Source organism: Rattus rattus, chromosome 7, assembly GCF_011064425.1.
Source record: "Rattus rattus isolate New Zealand chromosome 7, Rrattus_CSIRO_v1, whole genome shotgun sequence".
Lineage (NCBI taxonomy): Eukaryota > Metazoa > Chordata > Mammalia > Rodentia > Muridae > Rattus > Rattus rattus.
In genome coordinates, this window is record NC_046160.1 from 99,379,901 (window position 1) to 99,402,174 (window position 22,274).

The 22,274-nt window shown below is 45.9% G+C and overlaps 2 protein-coding genes across 5 annotated transcripts; one reads left to right on the forward strand and one right to left on the reverse strand.

Moving 5' to 3' along the window:
* Positions 1-208: 208 nt before the first annotated feature.
* Positions 209-12,941, reverse strand: Acyp1 (acylphosphatase 1). Of its 4 annotated transcripts, none has more exons than XM_032908157.1 (3): positions 12,722-12,941; positions 6,980-7,071; positions 209-605 (listed from the first exon to the last, which is right to left on the reverse strand). In XM_032908157.1, the coding sequence occupies exons 1-3, from the start codon at positions 12,885-12,887 to the stop codon at positions 390-392; spliced, it is 474 nt and encodes a 157-aa protein (XP_032764048.1). In that variant the 5' UTR covers positions 12,888-12,941; the 3' UTR covers positions 209-389. The 4 variants fall into 4 exon arrangements, with proteins under 4 accessions (XP_032764048.1, XP_032764051.1, XP_032764050.1 ...); XM_032908160.1 differs by lacking the exon at positions 12,722-12,941 and adding an exon at positions 7,389-7,466; XM_032908159.1 differs by lacking the exon at positions 12,722-12,941 and adding an exon at positions 7,242-7,414.
* A 267-nt stretch (positions 12,942-13,208) lies between these two features.
* Positions 13,209-21,845, forward strand: Zc2hc1c (zinc finger C2HC-type containing 1C). The gene is made up of 3 exons (XM_032908164.1): positions 13,209-13,320; positions 14,073-15,402; positions 21,288-21,845. Exons 2-3 carry the CDS (start codon positions 14,092-14,094, stop codon positions 21,552-21,554), a joined length of 1,578 nt encoding a protein of 525 aa, XP_032764055.1. The 5' UTR covers positions 13,209-13,320; positions 14,073-14,091; the 3' UTR covers positions 21,555-21,845.
* Positions 21,846-22,274: the final 429 nt, after the last annotated feature.

The following is a 22,274-nucleotide window of genomic DNA, read 5'->3' on the forward strand; positions in this document are numbered from 1 at the left end:
AACACAGCATCTGAACACTTAACAACCCAACCTGGTGGCATTTGCTCTCACTACACATGAAGTCCCCTGGGCAAACAATTTAAAGAAATGACTCAAAGTCACTTCTCTTTCAGACCCCTTCAAAATCTTCCTTCCACAATGTTGACTGAATACATCATGTTGCCCAAAAGTTCACCAATGATTGAAAGAGAAAAAGGCAGTGTCAGCATGAGGTTCTGATGTGTTTTTATTGGTCTTTCGTCATACATGTAATACCTGGTAACTTTCAAACATGCAACTATAATAACTTACTAACAAATTCTAATACTGAGCACAGAATCATTCTATTTTATATATACCGATAAAAAAAAGGAGTGAGATTACTTTGAAAAAAATTAAAATTCGTGTCATTATTTTATAATTTGGAAGTCTGAATAATCCAAGTTTGAGATGATTTTCTCATTGTTGAAGTTTGCTCGGTCGATGTGAGATTTGGGACTTCCTCTTTTCTCCAGCCACTCCTGCATAAAGCGGACCTTGGAGACGGGGCCTTGCAGTTGTCCTTGCACCGTGCCCCTGTTGGTGTTCTGAACCCAGCCCACCAAACCTAGCTTTTTGCTCTCAGCCTAAGGGAAGAAAAGAAAGAAAGAAGTCCGGTAAGAGTGCGCAGAGCAAAGTGAGATGAGGATCTGTGGCCAGCATCCTGGCCTGAAAGCAAAGCACCACAACTAATTTGACATTGTCCAGAAAAATCAAAACAGACACCAGAAGGATCTCATGGCTGATTCTTAGCCACTTGATTCCGTTTTCCTTTTTTTCTTCTACAAAACCCAGCATTTGATTTCTCTAGCATTTTCCACTGCACAGTCATTGTGGCTGAGCACTAGAGCAGGCCCCCAGAAGATGCCTTCAGAATGATGTCCTAATGCTTACGGCTTGTTCCTTTCCTTTCTTTCTCTGAGACAGTCTCATGTAGCCTGGGCTGGCCTAGACAGAACCCATCGGTAGATCAGGTTAGCCTTGATCTTCCAACCCTCATCCAGCCTGTCTTCTTAGTGCTGGGATTATCAGTGCGCGGCACCATGTGTAGCCAAGTACCGTGAGGTGGGGAAGACCCTGAGTTTCAGTTTGGTTTTGCAGGACTGGGGATTTGCCTAGGGCCTCATACATGTTACCAAGGGAGGCAAGCACTTCAGCTCTAAACTACCCGCAACCCTCATTTTCTCTTCTCCTAATCAGCAATCTAGTGGGTGTGTTAAACAGAAAAAGCTTCGAGTTATTTGATCCCTCCCTTTGCCTTTAGCGAGGACCACACCTAAACGAATCCAGATGAAGGGACCCACTGTATCTTTAAAGATCACTGCACAGTATTTCACAATTTCCTGGGCAACACAACCATTGTTTTTACTGTGAGGACCCGCTAACCCAACATGTTTACGTTGCACCCAAAGCCCACTTTCTGTCACACTTGGTGGAGAAGGGAAGCAGCTGTGAGGCCTCTGAACACTCAGGGTTCACGAGGCTCCATAGCTATCAGGTTTCCACTTGCCTTTCTTGTTAGATCAGGGGCCTGCCTGTGGAAGACACGGGCTGCTCTAAGAGACCAGATTGGTAGCCTGGAGAAATCAGGCCAAGTCCATGCGGCAGTTCTTTCTGGACCAAGAGTTAAGAAGCCATGCTGTGTTACGGCCTCATAACTTACAGTCCCTAATATACAGTCCTGTCCAGTACTGGTTCCTCAGCGCTCTTATCCTGTAGGCTCTCCTAAACTAAGTCACTAAAAACAACTTACTGACAAACTCTAATATGGAGAGAACATAAAAGTCGGATATTTCCCCTTGTTTGGGGGTTTCGTTGAAGGCACCATCTCTCTTGGTTATTCCTTCTACCTATCATGCAGGTCAGAGGACTGTTCCTTCCTTCCACCATGTGGGTCCTGGGGATTGAGATCAGTCCACCAGCAGCCTTGGTGGCAAGTGCCTTTACCCACTGAGCCACCTTCCCATTCCTCTCCGAGTTTTCAATGAAATCCTTTAAGTCGTGCCATGTTGCCTGATCTGATGAATTAATGCTCTCCTACCTCAAGGCCTGCCCACAGACCCCAGAGTCACAAAGGTCTCTCAATAAAGCTCATTTCTTGAAGAGGATCTCATGGTAGCCACCTTTCCAAACCTGGTGCTCCTTTTCCTAGCATTTCATTTCTCTCCTCTAATAAGTAATCACAGTTAAACATGTGTGGGCTGGCGAGGTGGCTCAGTGGTGAAGAACACTAGTTGTTCTTCCAGAGGACCTGGGTTCAATTCGCAGTATCCACAGGACAGCTCACAACCATTTGTAACTCTAGTTCCAGGGGATCTGACACCCTCCTACACACTTGCAGGCAGGCAAAGTACCAATAAACAGAAAAATAAAATATTAATTAAAAACATAAAGTTGCATGTGCTTATGAAGAGAAGCTGACACGTGGTTTGTCCTGCCTTGGTGTTCCTTATGGAGCCGTGGCAGAAGCAAGCATTGAGGAAAGACAGTGATGGGCTGGAGCTAGTTTCATTGCTACATAAATCACAATTAGGATATTCTATTGCTGTTGATCGATAGGAGAGGTTGGATTACAAAAGAGTACAGGAGCTAACACGACTGCATGGGCAAATGACGGCATAACCCAGAAAAGGTGGGAGACTGCTGGAGTGTACCAAGGAAAGCATTATGTACAAACACACACACACACACACACACACACACACACACAAATAATGTTCTGAGGAGGAACTGGATGGAGTAGTCATCAAAGCAGCTATAGTCAGGGCAGACATGTTTGCATGATGAACAAAAATATTTCCATCAGGGCTGGAGAGATGGCTCAGCGGTTAAGAGCACTGACTGCTCTTCCAGAGGTCCTGAGTTCAATTCCCAGCAACCACATGGTGGCTCACAACCATCTATAACAGATTCTGGCGTATCTAAAGACAGCTACAATGTACTCATATATACTAAATAAAGTATTTAAAAAAAAAAATTTCCATCAAATAACAGCCTCGGGGATGGACGGGACACTAAGGCTTCTGTCTGCAGTGGGTATAGTTGTGCCAAAGGAGAAACATAAAAGAAGAAAGCAGAGAGTGCACTCTGAGGAAGGCAGCCCATCCAGCCAACTGTGTAACTGCGCCCTTGTGCTCCAACATAAGCTGGGGGAGCTTGCAGCCTCCAGCGGTTAAATCACCAGTCAGCAAGCAGCCATCAGCGTGACTCTGCAGTTTTGAGCAGGAGGTTGTATCGGCCAAATAAATCTCTCATCTGAAATGTGATTGACCTGGATTCCCGTGAACAAGACACTCCCAATTCTGACCCATCCGAGGATGGGAATTTCCAACAGGTTCTATTTGTGTGCTAAGTTTTACTCTTGTTTTTAAATGATATCATAATACTGCTTGCTGATTCAGATTCAGATTAGAATATCCGAGTGCTGGAGAACTCTGTTCTCTGGGCTTAAACCACAACTTAGCAGTTATGATTCCTGGAGAAGCCCCTCATGTTAGGCCCAATAGCATTCCATCCTCGGGGAGGGAGGCACACGAAGCAGCTCCTAAGGGACTCTCAGCACAGCACACTAACTGGCATAAAAGGCAACTACACTCTAACCCTCCCTGACATCACTTAAGGATGGGGGATGGGGACTGCAAGCTGTAGCTGCCTGTAAGTCGTTCATATTTAATCAAAATTAAAGCTCACTGGTTTACCAAGCTGCAATCGTTTGTTTGGTCTGTTCTTGGTACCCTAATAGGGTGAACAGACATCTATCCATGTCTCCCCAGGAAAAATGAACAAAACAATGCATAAAGTGAAATTCCAACAGCCTTCTTTGAAAGGAAATTCCAATATGCTAACAACATATTGAAAGCCATTTTCCAGGCTGGCAAGATGGCACAGCGGGAAGAGCTACTTGCCACCAAGCCTGATGACCTGAGTTTGATCCCCAGGACACATAGTGGAAGGAGAGGAGAGAAGTGACTCCCACAAGGTGTCCTCTGACCTCCACATGCATGTAAACACACACACATACACACACAGACACACACACACAGATCCAATAAACATTTTTGCTTACACAGTCCATATATATATAAATTATATATATAGTTATTTATATATGATTTTTTATTTTCATTTTTTTCTTTGAGGTTGGGTCTCACTATTGTAACCCAGGCTGGTCTTGAGCTCATTTTAGTGCCCACACCCTCCTCCTCCTCCAGCCTTCAAGAATGTGCACCACGGAGCCAAACCTTCTAAGAACAATTTAAGGAATCCAATCGCCAGTTCTTGTTTCAACCTAAGAAGAAAGTCTCTCAGATGAATAACTAGAACTCTGCCTTAGTACAGTAGGAAAAGAACCAGCTGACAGGGTAGCCCGGAGGCAGAAGAATTTGCAGGGGGCCTGATGGCCAGAGTTCTGTGGAAGGGGAGACCTGAGCAGGAGAGAAGGTACAGTAGAGGAAGTGGGTGCACAAGCTGCTGGGCAGTTGAGGGAACAAAGCCTGCAGAGGCCGGCATTGCTCAGGGATCTGGAGTCTGCTTCTCTAAGGGCTGCATGGCCTCCCAGGAAAGCAGTGGCCACGTGGGCTAAGGAGAGGCATCTGGCAGAGCCTGGTGTGCTTTTCTTTCCTGGCACAAACAAACCACATACCCCTGCTCCCCAAAAACTCCCCAAAGCTTAAGAGATCAAAACACGAAAAGCCTTAGGGAAAAACATAGGCATGACTCTTCATGACCCTAAATCCCTAAAAGGACAAATCACAGCACTACAAGTACAGCCGCCGCCGCCACCACCACCGCCGCCACCACCACCACCCCCACCCCAGAAAAAGCAAAATTGGGAGTTCAAAAGTAAATCCTAGGGGTTGGGGATTTAGCTCAGTGGTAGGCGCTTGCCCTAACAAGCGCAAGGCCCTGGATTCGGTTCCCCAGCTCGAAAAAAAAAAAAAAAAAAAAAAAAAGTAAATCCTTCCGCTGGGCATGGTGGCTCACGTCTGTAATTCCAGTATTTGGGAGGAATACCAGGAGTCTGAACCCAGTCTAGGCTATACAGTGAAACTTTCTCAAAACAAACAAAATGAAAAACTTTGATGTTTCAAAGAACCCTGTCAAGAAAAAGGAACTCTCCAAAGTGAAAGAAATGTTGGAATCAGACATTTGCAAAGAGACCAGTATCAAGGCAGAGGCTGGAGAGATGTCCAGTGGTGAAGGACACTTGCTCTTGCAGAGGACCCGAGTCCATTCCCAGAACCCACATTAAGTGGCTCACAACTGCCTGAAACCCCAGCTCCAGGGGATCTCCACCCTCTCCTATCCTCTGTAGGCACTCGCACCTACTCTGCCGTATACTCCACAGACAGTCACACAGATGTTCACATAAACACAAGTTTCTAAAAAGAGAAAGAGTGCTGGGCAGGGTAACATACACCTTTATTCCCAGCACTCAGGAGAAAGAAGCATGTGGATTTCTTAGGTTCCAGGCCAGCCAGGGCTACAGAGTGAGACCCTACCTCAAACTCAAATAAAGAAAGGTAAGAGACAGAGACTTCGTATCTGGAGTAGATAAAGAGATATTAACACATACATAAAAGAAGGAAAATAACTCAATTTAGAAATGGGCCAAGGATTTGAATACAAAGTTCTCCAAATATACAACATCTTCTTTTAATACCAGTTAGCACATAAAAGATACTCATCCCTGTTCATCAGGAGAAGGCAAATTACCCTGAGACCGTACAAACATGTTATTCAGCCTTAAAAAGGAAGGAGGTTCTGACTCAGGACGTGTGGATGAATCTTGAGGGCAGGATGCTAGTGAAGTAAGGCAGTCACAGAAGGACGAATACTTTATGACTCTACCTGTAAGCTAGCTACAACGGTCAAATTTATAGAGATCCAACAAGATGGTTCTTGCCACCAAGCCAGATGACCTGAGTTCGGTCCCTGGAATCTACATGGTAGAAAGAGAGAACTGACTCCCGTAAATGATCCTCTGACTTCCACACATATATCTATACATGGGTAGCAGGATCATGACTGCCAGGGGCTGGTGGAGGGGAAGACAGGAGCTGGTGGTTAGTGGGTAGAGATAAAGAAAAAAGTGTATGTGTCGGGGGTAAGTTCTTCAAATGTTCCTTGGTGATAAGAATGTATGAATGGGGGTTGGGGATTTGGCTCAGTGGTAGAGCGCTTGCCTAGCAAGCGCAAGGCCCTGGGTTCGATCCCCAGCTCCGAAAAAAAGAATAGAAAAAAAAAAAAAAGAATGTATGAATGTATGAAGGTTACAGAATTCTGTGTTTTCAAATGGTTAAAATGGTAAGGTTTTCAGTACATTTCTACCATAATTTTAGAAAAAACGTGTTACTCCAGATAATTTGGAATATTCAGTTATCTTTCTGTTATTGATTTGTACTTACTTCTCCTGTGACTGAAGAACATTACTTGTACAACTTGAGTTGTTTTAAATACTTTGATACCTGAACTAAAACAATGAAAATTCTCAATTAGCTGCTATGTCACATCCTTTAGGATGGATATGGTGAGAGACGCCCTTGTGCGTTGGGGAGATTAGTGATGGGAAACAGAGGTAGAGGATGCCAAGTTTTTTGTTATCTGGTAGAGGGCTTGCTTAGCATGCAAACGTCCCTGGGTTTGAGTCCCATGGTGGGGGGAAAAAGTTGAGGTATTGAAAGGAAGTTGGAGGAATAAACTTGTCGTATGTATGATGATGGGTGATTCTGTAACTTTCTCCAAAGATTGGTTCACCTAACGCCACCTCTCTATCTTGATGGCAGCTTTCCTATAAAAATGACTTAGCCTGGTGACAGCACAACAGGGTGTGCTAACAGTATTCTTCAGAATAGTGTCCAGGTGCTCCCTTCCCACTCTCCCAGTGCCCATTCGTGAGAACCAGGCCTCCTGTCCATCACTTCGTGATGCGCCCCGACACTTAAGTCTATAGGCCACATACCTGAGTGTACTTGCGGAAAAACACCCCTTGAACCTTTCCAAAAATTTCGTAATCCACTGAGACCAAGGTGTCCCCTTCTGCCATGCTCAAACCTGTCAGAAACAGCAAGGTGAGACATCATCCTAAGAAGGGCTGCACCCGTACTCCCCACACCATGGGGGCTTTTCCGGAACCTCAGGATCCCGGAACTGTAAGGAGTTTAAGTGGGTGGGTATGTGTAAACACAATCCCCTGGTGGTGTGGGGGGACTTCACCTGTTCACCCCGCTACCCTTGCAGCCCTGAAGCCGCCATCCATCCTATCCCCATGAGGCCCGCCATCCCCTCCACTGACACTTGGATGATCCGAGCGGCGGACACTTGAGTTTCCGGGGCTTCCCCACTAGGCGCTGGACAGCCCCGAAGAAGACCTTTAGATCAACTGCCCGCGCCACGCTAACTGCCGCTTCCGGAAGTTTAGAGCGCAGCTTCTCCAACGCTGCCCTGCACGTCCGTCATCACGATCTAACCAATCAGAGGTGGCTCCTCGGCCAAGAGTACGCCCGAGGGTGGGGCTTCAAGACAAATGGGTCACATTGTGGAAGGAGCCTGGGATTGATTTTTGAGGCCGGTTTTGCAAACATTGGCCAACTTATTCCCTACTTCGTCACTAAGTGTGCACCTCTTGTCATTTTCCCGTGGGTATAGAAAGCATAGACAAAACACTTAATATGTCCACTCATAAACTAAGCACCAACATGACTGCCTACTGGGTGCCTAGGGCTGTTAGCATAGTCTGTGACTGTAATAGCAGATCTGGCCTGCCTTCCTCCCCCCACCTCCCTCCAGTTGTCTTCCAATTCTGGGTCAAGCATAATTTTAACTTCATAACAAGGGACAATAAATGCACACGACATCACAGTGAAGTCATTCTATCTGGGGTTTTGGAAGCTGCAACCCAGAGCCTACCTTACTAAGATTATGCTTAAAATTGATAAGTAGTAAAGCATGGGCAAGTAGTTCATGGCTCGGAATCTCAATAGAATCAATAAATCTGAGCAAAATAACCAAACTGCATGCATTTGCTTTTAGAAAAAGGGAATCACTAAGGGGTTTCTAGGTGAGGATTGCTAAAATAAGATTTGATTTGTAGGTATCGGAACTCAGCTACCCTTAGGATCAAGAATGCCTATGAAGCAAATTGAGTGTGGCGTTTATTGTTCCCTCTTGGATTGCTTGTACCATATCATTTCATCACACCGAGCTCCATTTGTTAATATGTGGGGCTGGCAGACTTGGCGAGATGAGATAGTTTGCGGTGGTAGCTATGGAAATCTATCATTATACTAGTTCCCCGTTACAAAGTTAAAAAGCCTCCCTGCTGGGGGGAGGAGGAGCAGGACTGAATGGTGTCCTTGGCAATATTTGAAAACAACACTAAACACTGTGTTTGACTGATGTAATTTCTCTAACCTTCAATTAAAGTAAGTCAAATCCCTATGGATTCCAAACCCATTGAGTAGTGAAATGGATGGAAGGCCATATGGTGTACAAGAGGGATGATATATAATCGGTGCCCTCAAAGAGCTCTTCATTGTAGCTACGAGTGCACAGAATGACAAGATCCTGGGGAACATGGTGATTCATTTCTCTAACTCTGAGAGCTCACCATGAACCAGCCCAGCATTAGAACAGGGACAGAAGGTGTTATGAAGAAGCAAAGAGATTAATTCTGACTGGAAGGACCGAGAAAGAGGTGGTGGAGAGGACAGCATTTTTCCAAAGTTACAGAATCACTACCAGAAAATGACGGAGCCAGGATTTAGTTTCAGGCAGCCAGTCCAAAGTCCACTTCTAGGAATACTCTCTCTTTCTCCAGTCTGTGGGTGAGGTAGTACCAACAGGCAAGACGGCAGAAATAGTTGTGATGAAACCAGGGACTCTCAAACACCATCTGCTCATTAGGATCCTAGGGGAACCTTTTGAATATATGCCCACATTTTATTCCCAAGATACTGCGTCCCACTGCACAGCCATGGCTGAGACCTGCTGAGGTGGACTCAATCTATTCAGGGGAGGCAGAACTGTAGGGTGATTAAGTCATGGATCAGTTCCTCAAGAAGTCAGTAGGGAAGAGAAGGATTTAGTAGTTAGCCATGGAGGTTGGATCCATTGCCAGGTATTGTAATGCTTAATACTGGCCCCCAAGGCCTGACTGGCCCCAGGGATGAGGAGATCCTCACTACACCAAGTGATGCTATGCAACCTTAATTTAAAATGATTGGCTGAATAAAGATACCCACAGCCTATAGCTGGGCAGAAGAGAGGTGGGTAGAACTTCAGTTGCAGGGCTTGAGGTTGGAAGAAGGAGAGAGATGAGGAGGAGAGAGGCAAAGAGAGAAGACACTATGGGGTGGGTGAATCACAAGAACACGGCCATGAGGGCTGGACAGTCAAAGTAAGAATGGCCCAGGAGGAACATGGCAAGTTATAACTCAGGGTTATTGACAGGTAAGTAGACAATAACTTTGAGGGTTGATATCTGCTCAGCTCTAGTGTTTCTAAGGCTAGTTATAAATATGTTTTGTGTCTTTTATTTGGGAACTAAATGATCAAAGGTGGGATAGTAACCCCTAACTAATATCAACCACAACGGTTAGCTCAACTTAATCATTTTACAATGTATACTTGTATCAAAACATCACGCTTTACACTGATATATAAATATATATATATGTATGTATGTATATGATTTTGTGCATCTTCTTGTTCATGTGTGTATGTGGACACACATATGGAGGCCAGAGGACAAGCTAGAGTGTCATTCTCCAAGTACGACCCATTTTTTTTCAACAGGCTCGCTCACTGTCCTGGAACTTGCTGGGTAGGCTCGGCTGCCTGGCCAGGGAACCCAGGGAGTCACCTGTCCTTGCATTATCAGAAGTAGGATTACAAATCTGTGAAAAAACGGCCAAGCTGGGCTTTTAAAAATGTGGACTGTGATGACTGATTCAGGTCTTCCTGTTTGCACAGCTGAGCTAGTTCCACAGACCCAAACAATTTTTTTGTAATATGTATTTACTTTGCGTATATGAGTACACTGTTGCTATCCTCAAACACACCAGAAGAGGGCATCAGATCCCATTACAGATGGTTGTGAGCCACCATGTGGTTGCTGGGAATTGAACTCAGGACCTCTGGAAGAGCAGTCAGTGCTCTTAACCGCTGAGACATCTCTCCAGCCCCCCAAACAAGTTTTAAAAGACACATTTTGTAAATTTGTGTTTCATTCTTGAGCAGCAGCTGTGCTAATCTCAGTATCAATTCCGTTCTAGTATATGTGTTGTCAGAGTACTATACACACTTTTTTATTTGTGATCTCTCCCCCCACCTGCTTCGCCCCCCTGCATCTCCCCCCACCCCTGTCGTGCATGCGTGCGTGCGTGCGTGCGTGCGTGTGTGTGTGTGTGTGTGTGTGTGTGTGTGTGTGCGTTATTGTTGTTATTGCTTGGTGATGAAACCTAGGTCCTTGTGCATTCTAAGTATACGTTCTACCACTGATTGATAAGCCTAGGTTCTGCTAATATCTCAACAAAGCTGGCTAAGAAAGTTTAGAATCAACATCTGGACAACAGCGAGAAGGATGGATTTGGGGAGAAAAATGCAGATGTGAGGAGGGTAAAGCCACTGCAGCGATAAACACAGGCAGGACAAGAGAGGGTACCATTTATGAGAAAAATGGCAGATGCAGATTCTACAGAACTTGTAGGTCATTTGGAAGAGATGGCAAAGAAAGAAGATAATGGGAGCTTTGAGGGCGAGAAGACATGAACCACAGGAAACAGCAGACAGAGAATGGGGAGATGATCAGTATCTGTCACACTGAGTTTGGGGCTCCCGAGGAACTGTCACAAGGATGTGCCAGGTGCGTGGTTGGAGAGAGAATGTTGCTAAACAGGGCATATTTTAGACATAGGAGAACCCCCAAACTCCAGATCTGATAGAAGTCTTAAGGAAGACACTGCCTAGAACTGCATATATGTCAAAAATAAGAGCACTCAGGAGAACATCGAAACTTAGAGTTCAGCAAGGGAGTAAGTATATTCCAATATATTCACTGTATGAATGCCAGGCACCTTAAAGAGGTGGAACAAGACTGAGGACGCAGGAGTAGTGAGAGGTGAGTCTTAAGGGAGTGAATGATCAATTTTGCCAAGTAAATAGGCTCCAGAAATAGAAGTTCCCCCGAGAAGGACACTATGTAGTTAACAAGAGAGGGCAGAAGCCAGACCACAGGGGCATAGGCTCCAGAAATAGAAGCTCGCTGGAGAAGGACACTACTTAGTTAACAAGAGAGGGTAAAAGCCAGAGCACAGGGGCCCGGACACAGAGGAAAGATAAGGAAAAGTTGAGTGTGTGTGCGGAGTTTGTTATCTATCAATCGAGGTGTGCTGAGCACGGTACACATCTGTAATTCCAGCTCTTTGGAGGCAGAGGCAAGTGGATCCCTTTGAGTTCAAGGCTAGCCTGGAATACACAGCACAATTCAGACCAACCAAGGCCACATTTTGAGACCTTATCTCAAAAAAAAACGCCAATCAAACAGAAGGGGGGAAGGGTGGAGAAGGAGAGAAAGGGAGGGAGGGAGGGAAGGGGGGGGAGAAGCGGGGGTGTGGGTGGGGGTGTTTCGGTCCTGTTAGCTCTCAATTGCCCGGACTTCAGGTCTAGGGGTTCCATTGCCATCTTCTGGCCTTCCCAGGCACTGCACACACAGGGCATATACTCACATAGATCTTGGGCTCTCTCTCTCTCTCTCTCTCTCTCTCTCTCTCTCTCTCTCTCTCTCTCTCTCTCCCCCCCCCCCCCCGCCGGGGGGGGGGGGGGGGGGTTATATCCCGGGGGGCCTCTGAGGCAAGAGGATTAAATAGGCAGGAGGAGGACTAACCAGTGCTAACCATGGACTAAATAGGGAACCTATCCCAAAACAAACAGCAAACAAAACAAAACAAAAGAGAATCGAGTGGAATCCTAACTAACATAGAGGAGACAGAACCCAGAGAAGTGAAATTTGTCTTGCATGAGGAAGTTATGCATACTTTAAAACTAGAGATTCTGAGGGCAAGTGCTAAAACCAGTTTAAAAGGGAAACCATAGAAAGCTGACCGAGGCAGGGGTCGTGGGCTGCGATTCGCCAGTCCTAGTCGGTGGGAACCGTCTGCAATGCAGAGAAGGCCCAAGAGCCAACTGAGAGTGAAAAGAATGACTGACAATCTGCCCTAGAGAGCCCACCTAGGAGTTTCTTCGTAGCACATAAAAGCTGACATCTGATATGTTGTATTAACCAGACTGCTGTCTACTTTATTTCCCACGTGCACAAATCTTCTGAGTAGTAACAAGAAAAACTGAGCTATCTGTTCCAAACAGCTTATCCAAATGAACTGAAGCACGAAGAAGACAAATAAACTCTCTTCTGATGTCAAAAAGTTGCAGAGGATCGTTTAATGTTGAAATCAAGTTATCTTCATTACTGTTGATCTGGTTGTTAACTTTATTATTGTTACATTTGGCTGAGTCATTCCTGGGCCCTAAGTAGTAACGGTCACGTGAGAGTAAAACATTATAATAGCAGAATGATTAGATTGGCCGTAGAAACTATCCTGGGACTATAACACATAGCGAAATAAAAATAAAGCTAATAGCAGGCGCCAAAGCATTGAGAGGGAAGACAGCCCGGGAGCATGTAGCCTGGAGCTTGTAGCCCTACCTGGGGCCTGAGCGCAGTAGCCCAGCGTGCTCAGAAGGGTGATCAGCAGTCCCACTCCCGCTAGCCCGACAGACCCCCGAATCCTGGGGCGGGATGAGTCTACAGCCCATCTGAGGGCTCCACCCTTCTCCAGACAAGGGCACACCCTAAGGTCTGGGAGCATCATTCTCGGAGAAATCCAAACTCTTCTTTGATGTAGCCCCAGAAAAACTTCTCCAACCCCTTCCCAAGGGCAAAGCTGATCTGAGCTGTGGAGTTGGCTGCAACCGGTGGTCAAGTGACCCGACTGCACCCCCATTCCACCTCCCTTCCCCCTTTCCCTCCCCCTCCCTCCCATCCTCCTATTCCCCCCTCCCCCCTCCCACTTCCCACCACCCAGACCGGTCCCGGGCGGCTTTCCGACAGCTTGTGGACTGCGCCTGCGCACATCTGGAGCTAAACGTTCTCAACCAGAGGCGGCGCTCTGGTCTCTAGGCAACGGGATAACAGAGGTAGACAGAGAGCGCCTGCGTGGACGGCGGTTGGGTTTAGTCAGGTGTGGAAGACTAGGTCTTGGGGATTTTCCTTGAGCTGGAGCGGCTCCCCACCGAGCGCCTAAGGTATGCCGAAAGGGGAGACACCGAGACCTCCCGAGGGGTTGGAGATGAGAGTTTATCCTTAGGGGCCGGGTTCCAGTAAGGGCTCCCATTTGACCTTCTGGGACAGAACATGACTTCGGAGTTCCGGATCTAAAGCGGGCTGGGGCGCTCAGGTGTCTGTCACCCCTCCCCCAACACACACTCTTTACAAGCTAAGACCGGTTTGAGCCACAGAGCATCTTTGAATGAGGGTTTGACAACCAGGCACCTGCTTCAGGTCCGGGCAACCCCGTACTCTTTGTAGTTTGCAGCAGGGAGCCTTTTGGGCCAGGCCTTGTCGCCAGGCCACTGTTCTCACCCTGTAAAACTGTGGGACTGGACTCAGAGCAGTCTCTGCAGTTTACAAGAACCCGGGGCTGGTAAGAACAGGTTGCCTGTTTTGTGTCACAGACGACCTTCGAACTAGAGCTTTTCCCACCCATTCCATAAATAGCGTATGGCAGGTCATATACCGGCCTGGAGAAAAGTCAGTGGCAGAACACCTGTGCCACGTTTATGCTTTGGACCTCGGGGCTTAGCAATGTCTGGTCTAACACATAATCATCACTCCCTAAATGCTTATTGAAAGAACATCCTGGCGGATCCAACAGCACAGTCCCTAGAAACGTTTAAAGGGAACGTGGGTAGGGCAAACGTACAAACAGTTTACTCTAGCAGCCGGGAGTGAACCTCAGACAAATTCTTCACATGTATCTGGTTTAAATCTCCCCTAGGCTTCGGTCCAGGCACTGAATGGCTGGTCTCCAGTTGGCTCCACATCTGCCTGTGGGCGTTATGTTCCCACATAATAAAACAGAAGCTCATGGGCTCCACTCCGCTAAGCACGACCCTTATGAACAAAGTGACTCTCCCCAGCGGTCCTCCATGGGACATTTGAGGACTACTTTCCAGCACAAGCTTTGGAGCAACACACAGCTGGAGCAAGAGGATGACATCTCCACCCACCCCAAAAGGAACATCTGCAGGAAAGCCCGGAGGCACTCCTGTCCCCACAGTGCAGGAATCAGCCAGCAAGGCTCAGGAAACAATGCCCAGGGCCAAGGAAAGGGTTTGTTTTACTTGTCTAGCCCGACACCCCGGTATCCCAAAGCAAATGACCAGGACTTCATTCCATTTAGGAAGAAACGAGTTGGCGTGGATCGGGCATACCCACTGAAACCCATGGTCCACCGGAAGTCACATAGTACAAGCGAAACAGGCATTGACGGGGACCAGAATGGCTACCCAAGGCTCCCTGACTCCAGCGAGTTTTCGGACAGCAGCTTTGGGTTAAGGAGCTGGGTGAATCCCTCTCTCCTTGCTTCCCCGCAGGCAGAGAAGGTCATGGCACAGCTCCATAGGACAGAGTGGACACAGATCCAAAGGCTAGAAGCTGCAGGCGAGAGTTTACAGAAGGAAATCCGAAGAAAGGAGATTCTCCTACGAGAAAAGCTAAAGAAGACAGAGGAGGGTCTTCGAAGGATTCAGAGGGAAAAGAAACAGGCCATTTTCCAGGAAGACAGGGAGCTACAAAGGATGGTATTACCTAGGAGGCGGGTTAGAGATGGTGACCTCAACACCACGCACAACCCCTGCTTATCCCCAGAGTTGAGATCCGAGGTGTTCAGTAGAAACAGGGGAGAGGATCAAACTTGTGAACAGGCTCAGGAAAACTCTAGTCCACTACAGCTCTCTGATTATGAAATCCAGAGGCTCAAAAGGGAAAGGCTGATGGTAAGTAACAATAAAATCCGAGACAGAGACTCAGGACTGTCAGCAGACACATTCTCTCAACCTGCAGAGGATCTGGGCGATGAACTGCAGGCATCGAGTTTGTCCGGAACACCAGGGTCCTCAGGGTCCAGCTCCTCCACAGAAGAGCAAGAGTTGGGCAAATGCAGCCACTGTGGACGCTCGTTTCTTTCCCTCAGGCTGCAGAGACACTCCACCGTCTGTGGCAAGATGCAGGGTTCCAAAAGAAAAGTGTTTGACTCCTCCAGGGCCCGGGCGAAGGGCACAGAACTAGAGCAGTACTTGAACTGGAGGGGGCCAGCCACAGACAAGGTAATAAAAGCCTCCTAGATTTGACTTTGTGTGGGGGTGCGCAGCAGGGCCTGCTATGTCCTCACCAGTTTTCTTGTGGGAACTGGGGTCCTGTAAGATGGAGGGGAGAATCAGGATTTCTGTTTGCCAGTCTCTCTAGTCAGAGCTTTCCACTGGAGCCTCACAATTCTGTGTGAGGGTAAGAATCTTATTGTGTCTGTGGGAATGTCATTATATCCACTCAAAAATTAAGGCCTAGGCTTCCCCTAAACTGACACATGTACACACACACACACACACACACACACACACACACACACACACACACACACACACACACACACACACACACACACACACAGAGAGAGGCACACAAGCTCAGACAGTTTAAATAGATTTTTATCTTTTAGCGACATCCTCAGAGACCTGTAGGTGTGGATCTACAGTGGACTGCTAATCAGTAGCCCTTGCTCTTGAGTTTCTATCTTACACCCTTGTTTTTTACACTCCAGATTTTATTCCCCTCCCTGTCCACCTTCCGACTGTTCCACATCCCATACCTCCTCCCCGAACCCCCCCCATCTTAACACCTTTGTGAGGTACGGCCTATAGATAAATCTTACTTGAATTGACTCCAAAATCTAGACTTCAAAATATATGTCCTTTTGATTATTGTAAAAACGAATTCATGTTTGCTGCAGGAAAAAGCCTACATTTAAAAACTTGCATTTTATTTTAAAACAACTATAAAATGCATATTTTCTTGATTTATTAGGGGAATCCCTTGCTTTTTTCCGACTGTTGCCATTCCCAGTAATCTCTTTCAAAATTAGTTCCACTTTGATGTACTTTCTCAATAAGGTCAAGAAACATATGTAAGTTTGGATCCCTTCTCCACGACTAGTTAGAGTTAACACCATAGGGATACAGTACTCTTTTCTATATATATCAAAAACATCCCTCACTTTTAAAAAAACCTAAGTGAGGCCTTCATGACACCTAGCTGATACGGCTCAGGCTAAACTAACCCAGTTAATCAGTTGTGGGTTAATTTAACCCACCTGGAGACAGTTGCCACATAACCAACCTTCAAGGGTAAGCCACTTACTTGCTTTATAAAATAAAGAGTTTCTCAACACTATTCTAGAATGTATTAGAACAACATATTAAGCCCATAATTTCTGTGAGGTCATGAACTTAAAGAAAAATATTAAAGAATAAGATGGTCAGGGCTAGGAATAACCCATGTTAGACAAACTCAAAGGCCCATGTAACTCTAATAGTCTGGGGAAAAATAGAATCTATTTCTGTTTTCATTTCTTCCCAAAAGAAATGTGCCCTCATAGGCTTCCTCTCTCCACCCCTCTCTCCCCCTCCCTTCTCTCTTCTCTCTCCTCCTCCTCAATGGCTGGCCTGGAACTCACTATGTAGACCAGACTGGCCTCAAAGTCACAGAGATTCACCTGCCTCTGCTTTCCAAGTGCTGGGATTAGAGGCCTGAGTCGGCACACCCAGCTCCCAATTCTCTCTTATCAGGATGTTATAGTTTCAATGTCCCCTTGCTAGATAGAGTCTTTTAAAAGCACATTGGTGTAACGGATGTTGGAGGGTAACTTCTATTTACAGTTGTTTTCTTTCCATACAATTTGAGAGATCACTGCAAGAATGTCTCTCCCACATTCAGAGATGATCTCCCTAGAACCCAGTTTCCAATAAGAAGTTGGCATGTTGCTCTGACAGATAATGACAGGATGGCCAGTTACTATTCTTCCCCCTTTGGTCAGCCCAGTAATTCACTGGGGATTCCCACTAGCCTATCATAGTAATTTACTTGGGGCCATCAAAAGTATTCGGTGCTTCTTAAGTTCCTAAATATCCTAAATATAGTGGCAGTGAAGCTGCAGAATGACCCCCCCACCTCTCCACCCCCCCATCCCCCAACCCCGTTCCCAGCTCTAGGCAGACCCATTTGAGGTCCTGGGCTGCACTGGGCAGAAAGGACTTGGATTGAGCTGTCTATCCTGGACTCTCATGTCTCACTCCAGAGTTCCGTGCCCTTGAGAGCTAAGTGGCTGCAGGTCCTTGTCATTCTTCCTGTATACTCTGAGATCAGGACGTCTGTTAAATCAGTTAATATTCATATAACACCCTGCAGACAGAGAGCGCGTCTACTACACTGTCAGCATGAGGGGCAGGAGCCCACACAGATCTTTGAGCTTAATGTATTAATGAGTATTTCGGTATGATAGGGGATGGAAACACAGCTACTGTAGGGTTGAAGATTCTTCTGCTGAATTCTTTTAAGATTCCTGGTTGCCATGTCTAATACCAGCCCTTTTGTCTTTGGTTTCAGTGAGGTATGCCTGGTCAAGCCTGCTTTTCCCTTTGATGGTATTCCTTGTTCTTACCTTTCACCAACAGTTTTTTTTAATTCTTTTTAAAGATTTATTTTATGTGTATGACTGCTCTATCTGCATGTACCTCTTCGTGCCAGAAGATCCCATTACAGATGGTTGTGAGCCACTGTGTAGTTGCTCTGGATTGAACTCAGGACCTCTGGAATAGCAGACAGTGCTCTTAACCACTGAGCCATCTCTCCAGCCCACCTTTAAATGCTCTTAAGGATCAATATTCACTTACTTTGTGTGTCAGTGTGCACATACAGATGTTGAAATCAGAGGACAACGTGTGAGAGCTGGTTCTCTTATTCTCCCTTATGGATCTTGGGATAAACTTGGGCCATTGAGCATGAGGTGACAGGCACACTCACCCACAGAGCCACCTTGCTGGCTCTGATTTTATTTTAAATAGCTCGTCACACACATTTAAAAATCCATGTGGTACTAAATGGTGTACAGTGCAGTCTTACGTCATCCTTCTCAGGTCCCCGCTTGAGTCTGCAGCCGTGTGAGCTATCTTCTGGCATGCACTCCCATGTTTCTAAACAAAACGCTTGCTTCCTTGTTTGCCAACCTTCCACGTTCTCTGATGTCTGCTTGCAGACCCTTGTCCCTTTGCCTTCTCCGTTATTATTTTCCCTTCTACTCTAGCTGACCACAGTTCTGATTTAAAACAGTGGGTTTTATAGTACAGGTCTGTCTTCACTGACGAGCAAATTTTCCATGAATTTATAAAGCTTCCCCTAACCAACCTAACATTTTTTAATTTTTTTTTTTTTTTGGAAGCTGGGAACCGAACCCAGGGCCTTGGGCTTGCTAGGCAAGCGCTCTACCACTGAGCATTTTTTAATTTTTTTAAAGACTTATTTATTATATATACAGCATCCTACCTGCATGTATACCTACAGGCCAGAAGAGGGCATCAGATCCCATTACAGATGGTTGTGAGCCACCATGTGGTTACTGGGAATTGAACTCAGGACCTCTGGAAGAACAGACAGTGCTCTTAACCACTGAGCCATCTCTCCAGCCCCCTACTGTTTTTAAAAATGTCGATACCTTTTTTTTAAAAAAGATTTTTTAAATTTACTGTATATGAGTACACTGTAGCTGTCTTCAGACACACCAGAAGAGGGCATCAGATCTCATTACAGATGGTTGTGAGCCACCATGTGGTTGCTGGGAATTAAACTCAGGACCTCTGGAAGCATAGGCAGTGCTCTTAACCACTGAGCCAGCTCCCCAACTCCTAGATACCTTTTATAACAAAAAGTTTGAGATGCTTTTCTTTTCCCCCAAATTCTGCAAACTTCCCTTTCTCCTCTTGCTCGGTCTGGAGTGGCCATCCGTTGGCTTTGTAACTTCCATTTGCTTCTCTTCACTGTTGGACCCTGTCTTTTTTCTGGTTTCCCTGTTTGTTTTGCTGGAAGCTTACCAAGAGACATGCATAAGCAGTATATTTTTATTCATGGAATTAAAGAAATTATCTACATAAATGCTTCCTATTTGAAGACTTGGCTGGGCATAGAAATCTCGGTGGGAAGTGATTTTTTTAGAACTTTGTTCTTAAGCCATTGCCTCATTATGCAGCCCTGGCTAGCCTGGAACTCACAGAGATCAGCCCGCCTCTGCCTCCCTGCCTGGCTCTTTATGAGAACGCCTTTTTTTTTTTTTTTTTAATTGTGAAAGAACAAATTTAATAAAAGTCATAAAAAGAAGAAACATTTCATGGTTTCTCACCTTATTAGAACTTTTAGACAGTATTTTTTTCTAGCTTTCAGCACCCACTGCTTTCTCTTGGGAAATCTCATGTTGTTTTGACTCTTGCTTCACTTTATGAAACCAATTTTGTTTTATTTCCAAAAGCTAACAGGGTTTTCTTCACTCTGAACTTTTTTAAGGTTTTACAGGCCTCATTTTGAAGTTTTGGTAAGCCACTTTGAGGGTCAAGACATGATCTTTAATTCTACAAATGTTAATTAAATTATTATTAAGTTATTATTTCCTTAGTAACTTCTTCTTGGGCTTCCTGTCCTTTTTGGAACAGGTTTGCTCACAGGTTGAGCTTTCTGGACTGATTTTCTGGTCATTTCTCCTTTCCATCTGGTCTCGTTTTCCCATTCTGAGGTTTCATTGTTTTGCGATGCATCTTGAGTTTCGACTGTCAGGCTTTTAATTTATGGTGGTTTTGTTTCTCTGGCTGTTCACTTTTCATATTATATTCCTTTTTTTCAACGAAATCTTTTTTTAAACAATTTATTTTTATGTACATGGGTGTTTTGCCTGCATGTGTGCATTGCCTAAGGAGGTCAGGAGGAGGCATGCTGTCCCCTGGGACTAGAGTTTCAGACTATTATGAGCCACTACATGGTGCTGGGAATCAAACCTCGGTCCTCTACCAGAGCAGCCAGTGCTCTTAACTGCTGAACCATTTCTATACCCTAGACATGGTACTTGATATTATATTTTTCTGTTAAAACTTTTTTTCAGTTTCTTGAGTTTTTGTTTTTGTACTTCGGGACCTTCTCTCTTTAGATAAGCTCTCATGGGGGATCTTACAATCCCTGCCGCCTGTCCATTGTTTTGTTTTGTTTTGTTTTCCTTCTTTTTGTTTCTGATTTGAGACAGGGTCTCCCTCTTTAGTGCTGGCTGGCTTTAGATTCCTGCCTCTACCTCCCGAGTACTGGGATCAAAGGTCTGCACCACACACCTTCTGTTCATGTGTACTTAAGCTGTAGTGAGTTTATCAGTAAAGGACTTCATACTGAAGTTATGAAGTAGTGACCCCTGTAATTGTGGTTCCCTAAAGTCAGTATTGGAAGGTTCATTTCTGGCTCACTGAATGAATCCAGAGAACTGTGGTTTCTCCCAAGAGCTTCTTGTTCTTAGTTATTAGTATTCTGGGAGCTGATCTTAGAAAGGAGTTTGACAGTTCTCGTGGTTGCTAGGAAGCTCAGGCTTCCCCACCACCAGCACTGAGATGAACTCTGTTCCTTATCCTGTCTGGATTATTTGAACTAAAAGTCATCTAGGGGTTGGAAAGCCATCTCAGTGGTTAAGAGTACTTTGCCTTTTCAGAGGACCAGAGTTCAGGGGGCTTATAGCCACCTGTAATTACAAGAAATACCCTCCCCAGGCCCCTTGTCTCTCTCTGTGTGTCTCTCTGTGTGTGTGTCTCTCTCTCTCTCACACACACACCTGAAATTAAAAATCTTTAAAAAATGTATCTAGTTCAATTTCTTTAGAGAGAAATCCTGGGGTGCTAGGCACCTGGATATACAGGGTAAGAGAGGAGCCCTACATTCAGTGTTTTCATCCCACACCTCCCTCCTCTCAGGGTCACCTTGCCTCCAGGTAGGACCCCTCCTCGAAGGCTCTTGGGCTGTGCTTTGATTATTCTGCTCACACCTTTCTCTGTTCTTTGGTCTTGAGGCCCTTTCCACATGCTCCCCAGGGAGCCCCAGAAAGGGGAAGGACCCACGGCTCAATGCTCCTTTTACATTGCAGGCTGAGCCTCCTCCTCGGAAGAGCACCTGGAGACAGAAGCACGAGTCTTTTATCCGTACCCTCCGGCATGCACGACAGGTCCAGCAGGTAATCGCCAGAGGTGGCAATCCCTCAGACCTGCCTTCCATCTTGCCTGCAGAAAACCCAGACTACGTGCAGTGTCCTCATTGCAGCCGCCACTTTGCTCCCAAGGTGGCTGAACGCCACATACCAAAGTGTAAGACCATCAAGAACCGTCCTCCACCTCCAAGGAGGCATGACAGCTGAGCAGACAGTGGCAGACACTGCCTCACTCGGGCTGTTCGTCCCTTCAGCAGAAAACCAGAGATAAGTGATGGGAAGCAGGGAGAAAACCAGAACTTTTCCAAAACTCAGGATCTGCCTGTTGGGCAAAACGACCCATGTGGAGGAGAGCCACTGCTGCACGGCAGGGGCAAATGGAAGCCCCATCTTCTCACAGGATCAGAAGCTTGGCTGAGTGCTCATGGTCTTGCCTGAAGAATTGGTAGTTGAGGACCCTGGGAAGTGAGGCTGCATTAAAGCTCTTCCCGAACCTGACCAGGGTTTGTGCCTGGAGTGCCTGTAGTCAGCATTTTCTGGCCACAGCAGAGTCCAGGGTTTCTGTTAGTTCTTCTTGCTCTTGAAAGTTGGGATATAAAGATGAGTGAGTCGAGGTCAGAGTGTCATTGTCACACAGATGGTAACTCTTATGAAAGGCAGTAAGACTGTGCTGTGAGGCATTACTGATGGAAGTCTTTTCTTGGCCTTCATGGCTCATGGGTCTGGCTGAAAGCCAACAAAAGTATGTAACGTTAGGGGACCAGCGTATCCTAACCCTTCCCTGTGGCGTGCTGTAGAATGAAATATCTTTATGCAGTTTACAGGGCAGGGATGGGTAGAAAAGAACTTCTCTGAGCTTGTTTTCTTTAAATGCTTCCTATGTTGAAGGAAGAAGCTGCTGGTACACTTTCAAACATGGCTGTGTGG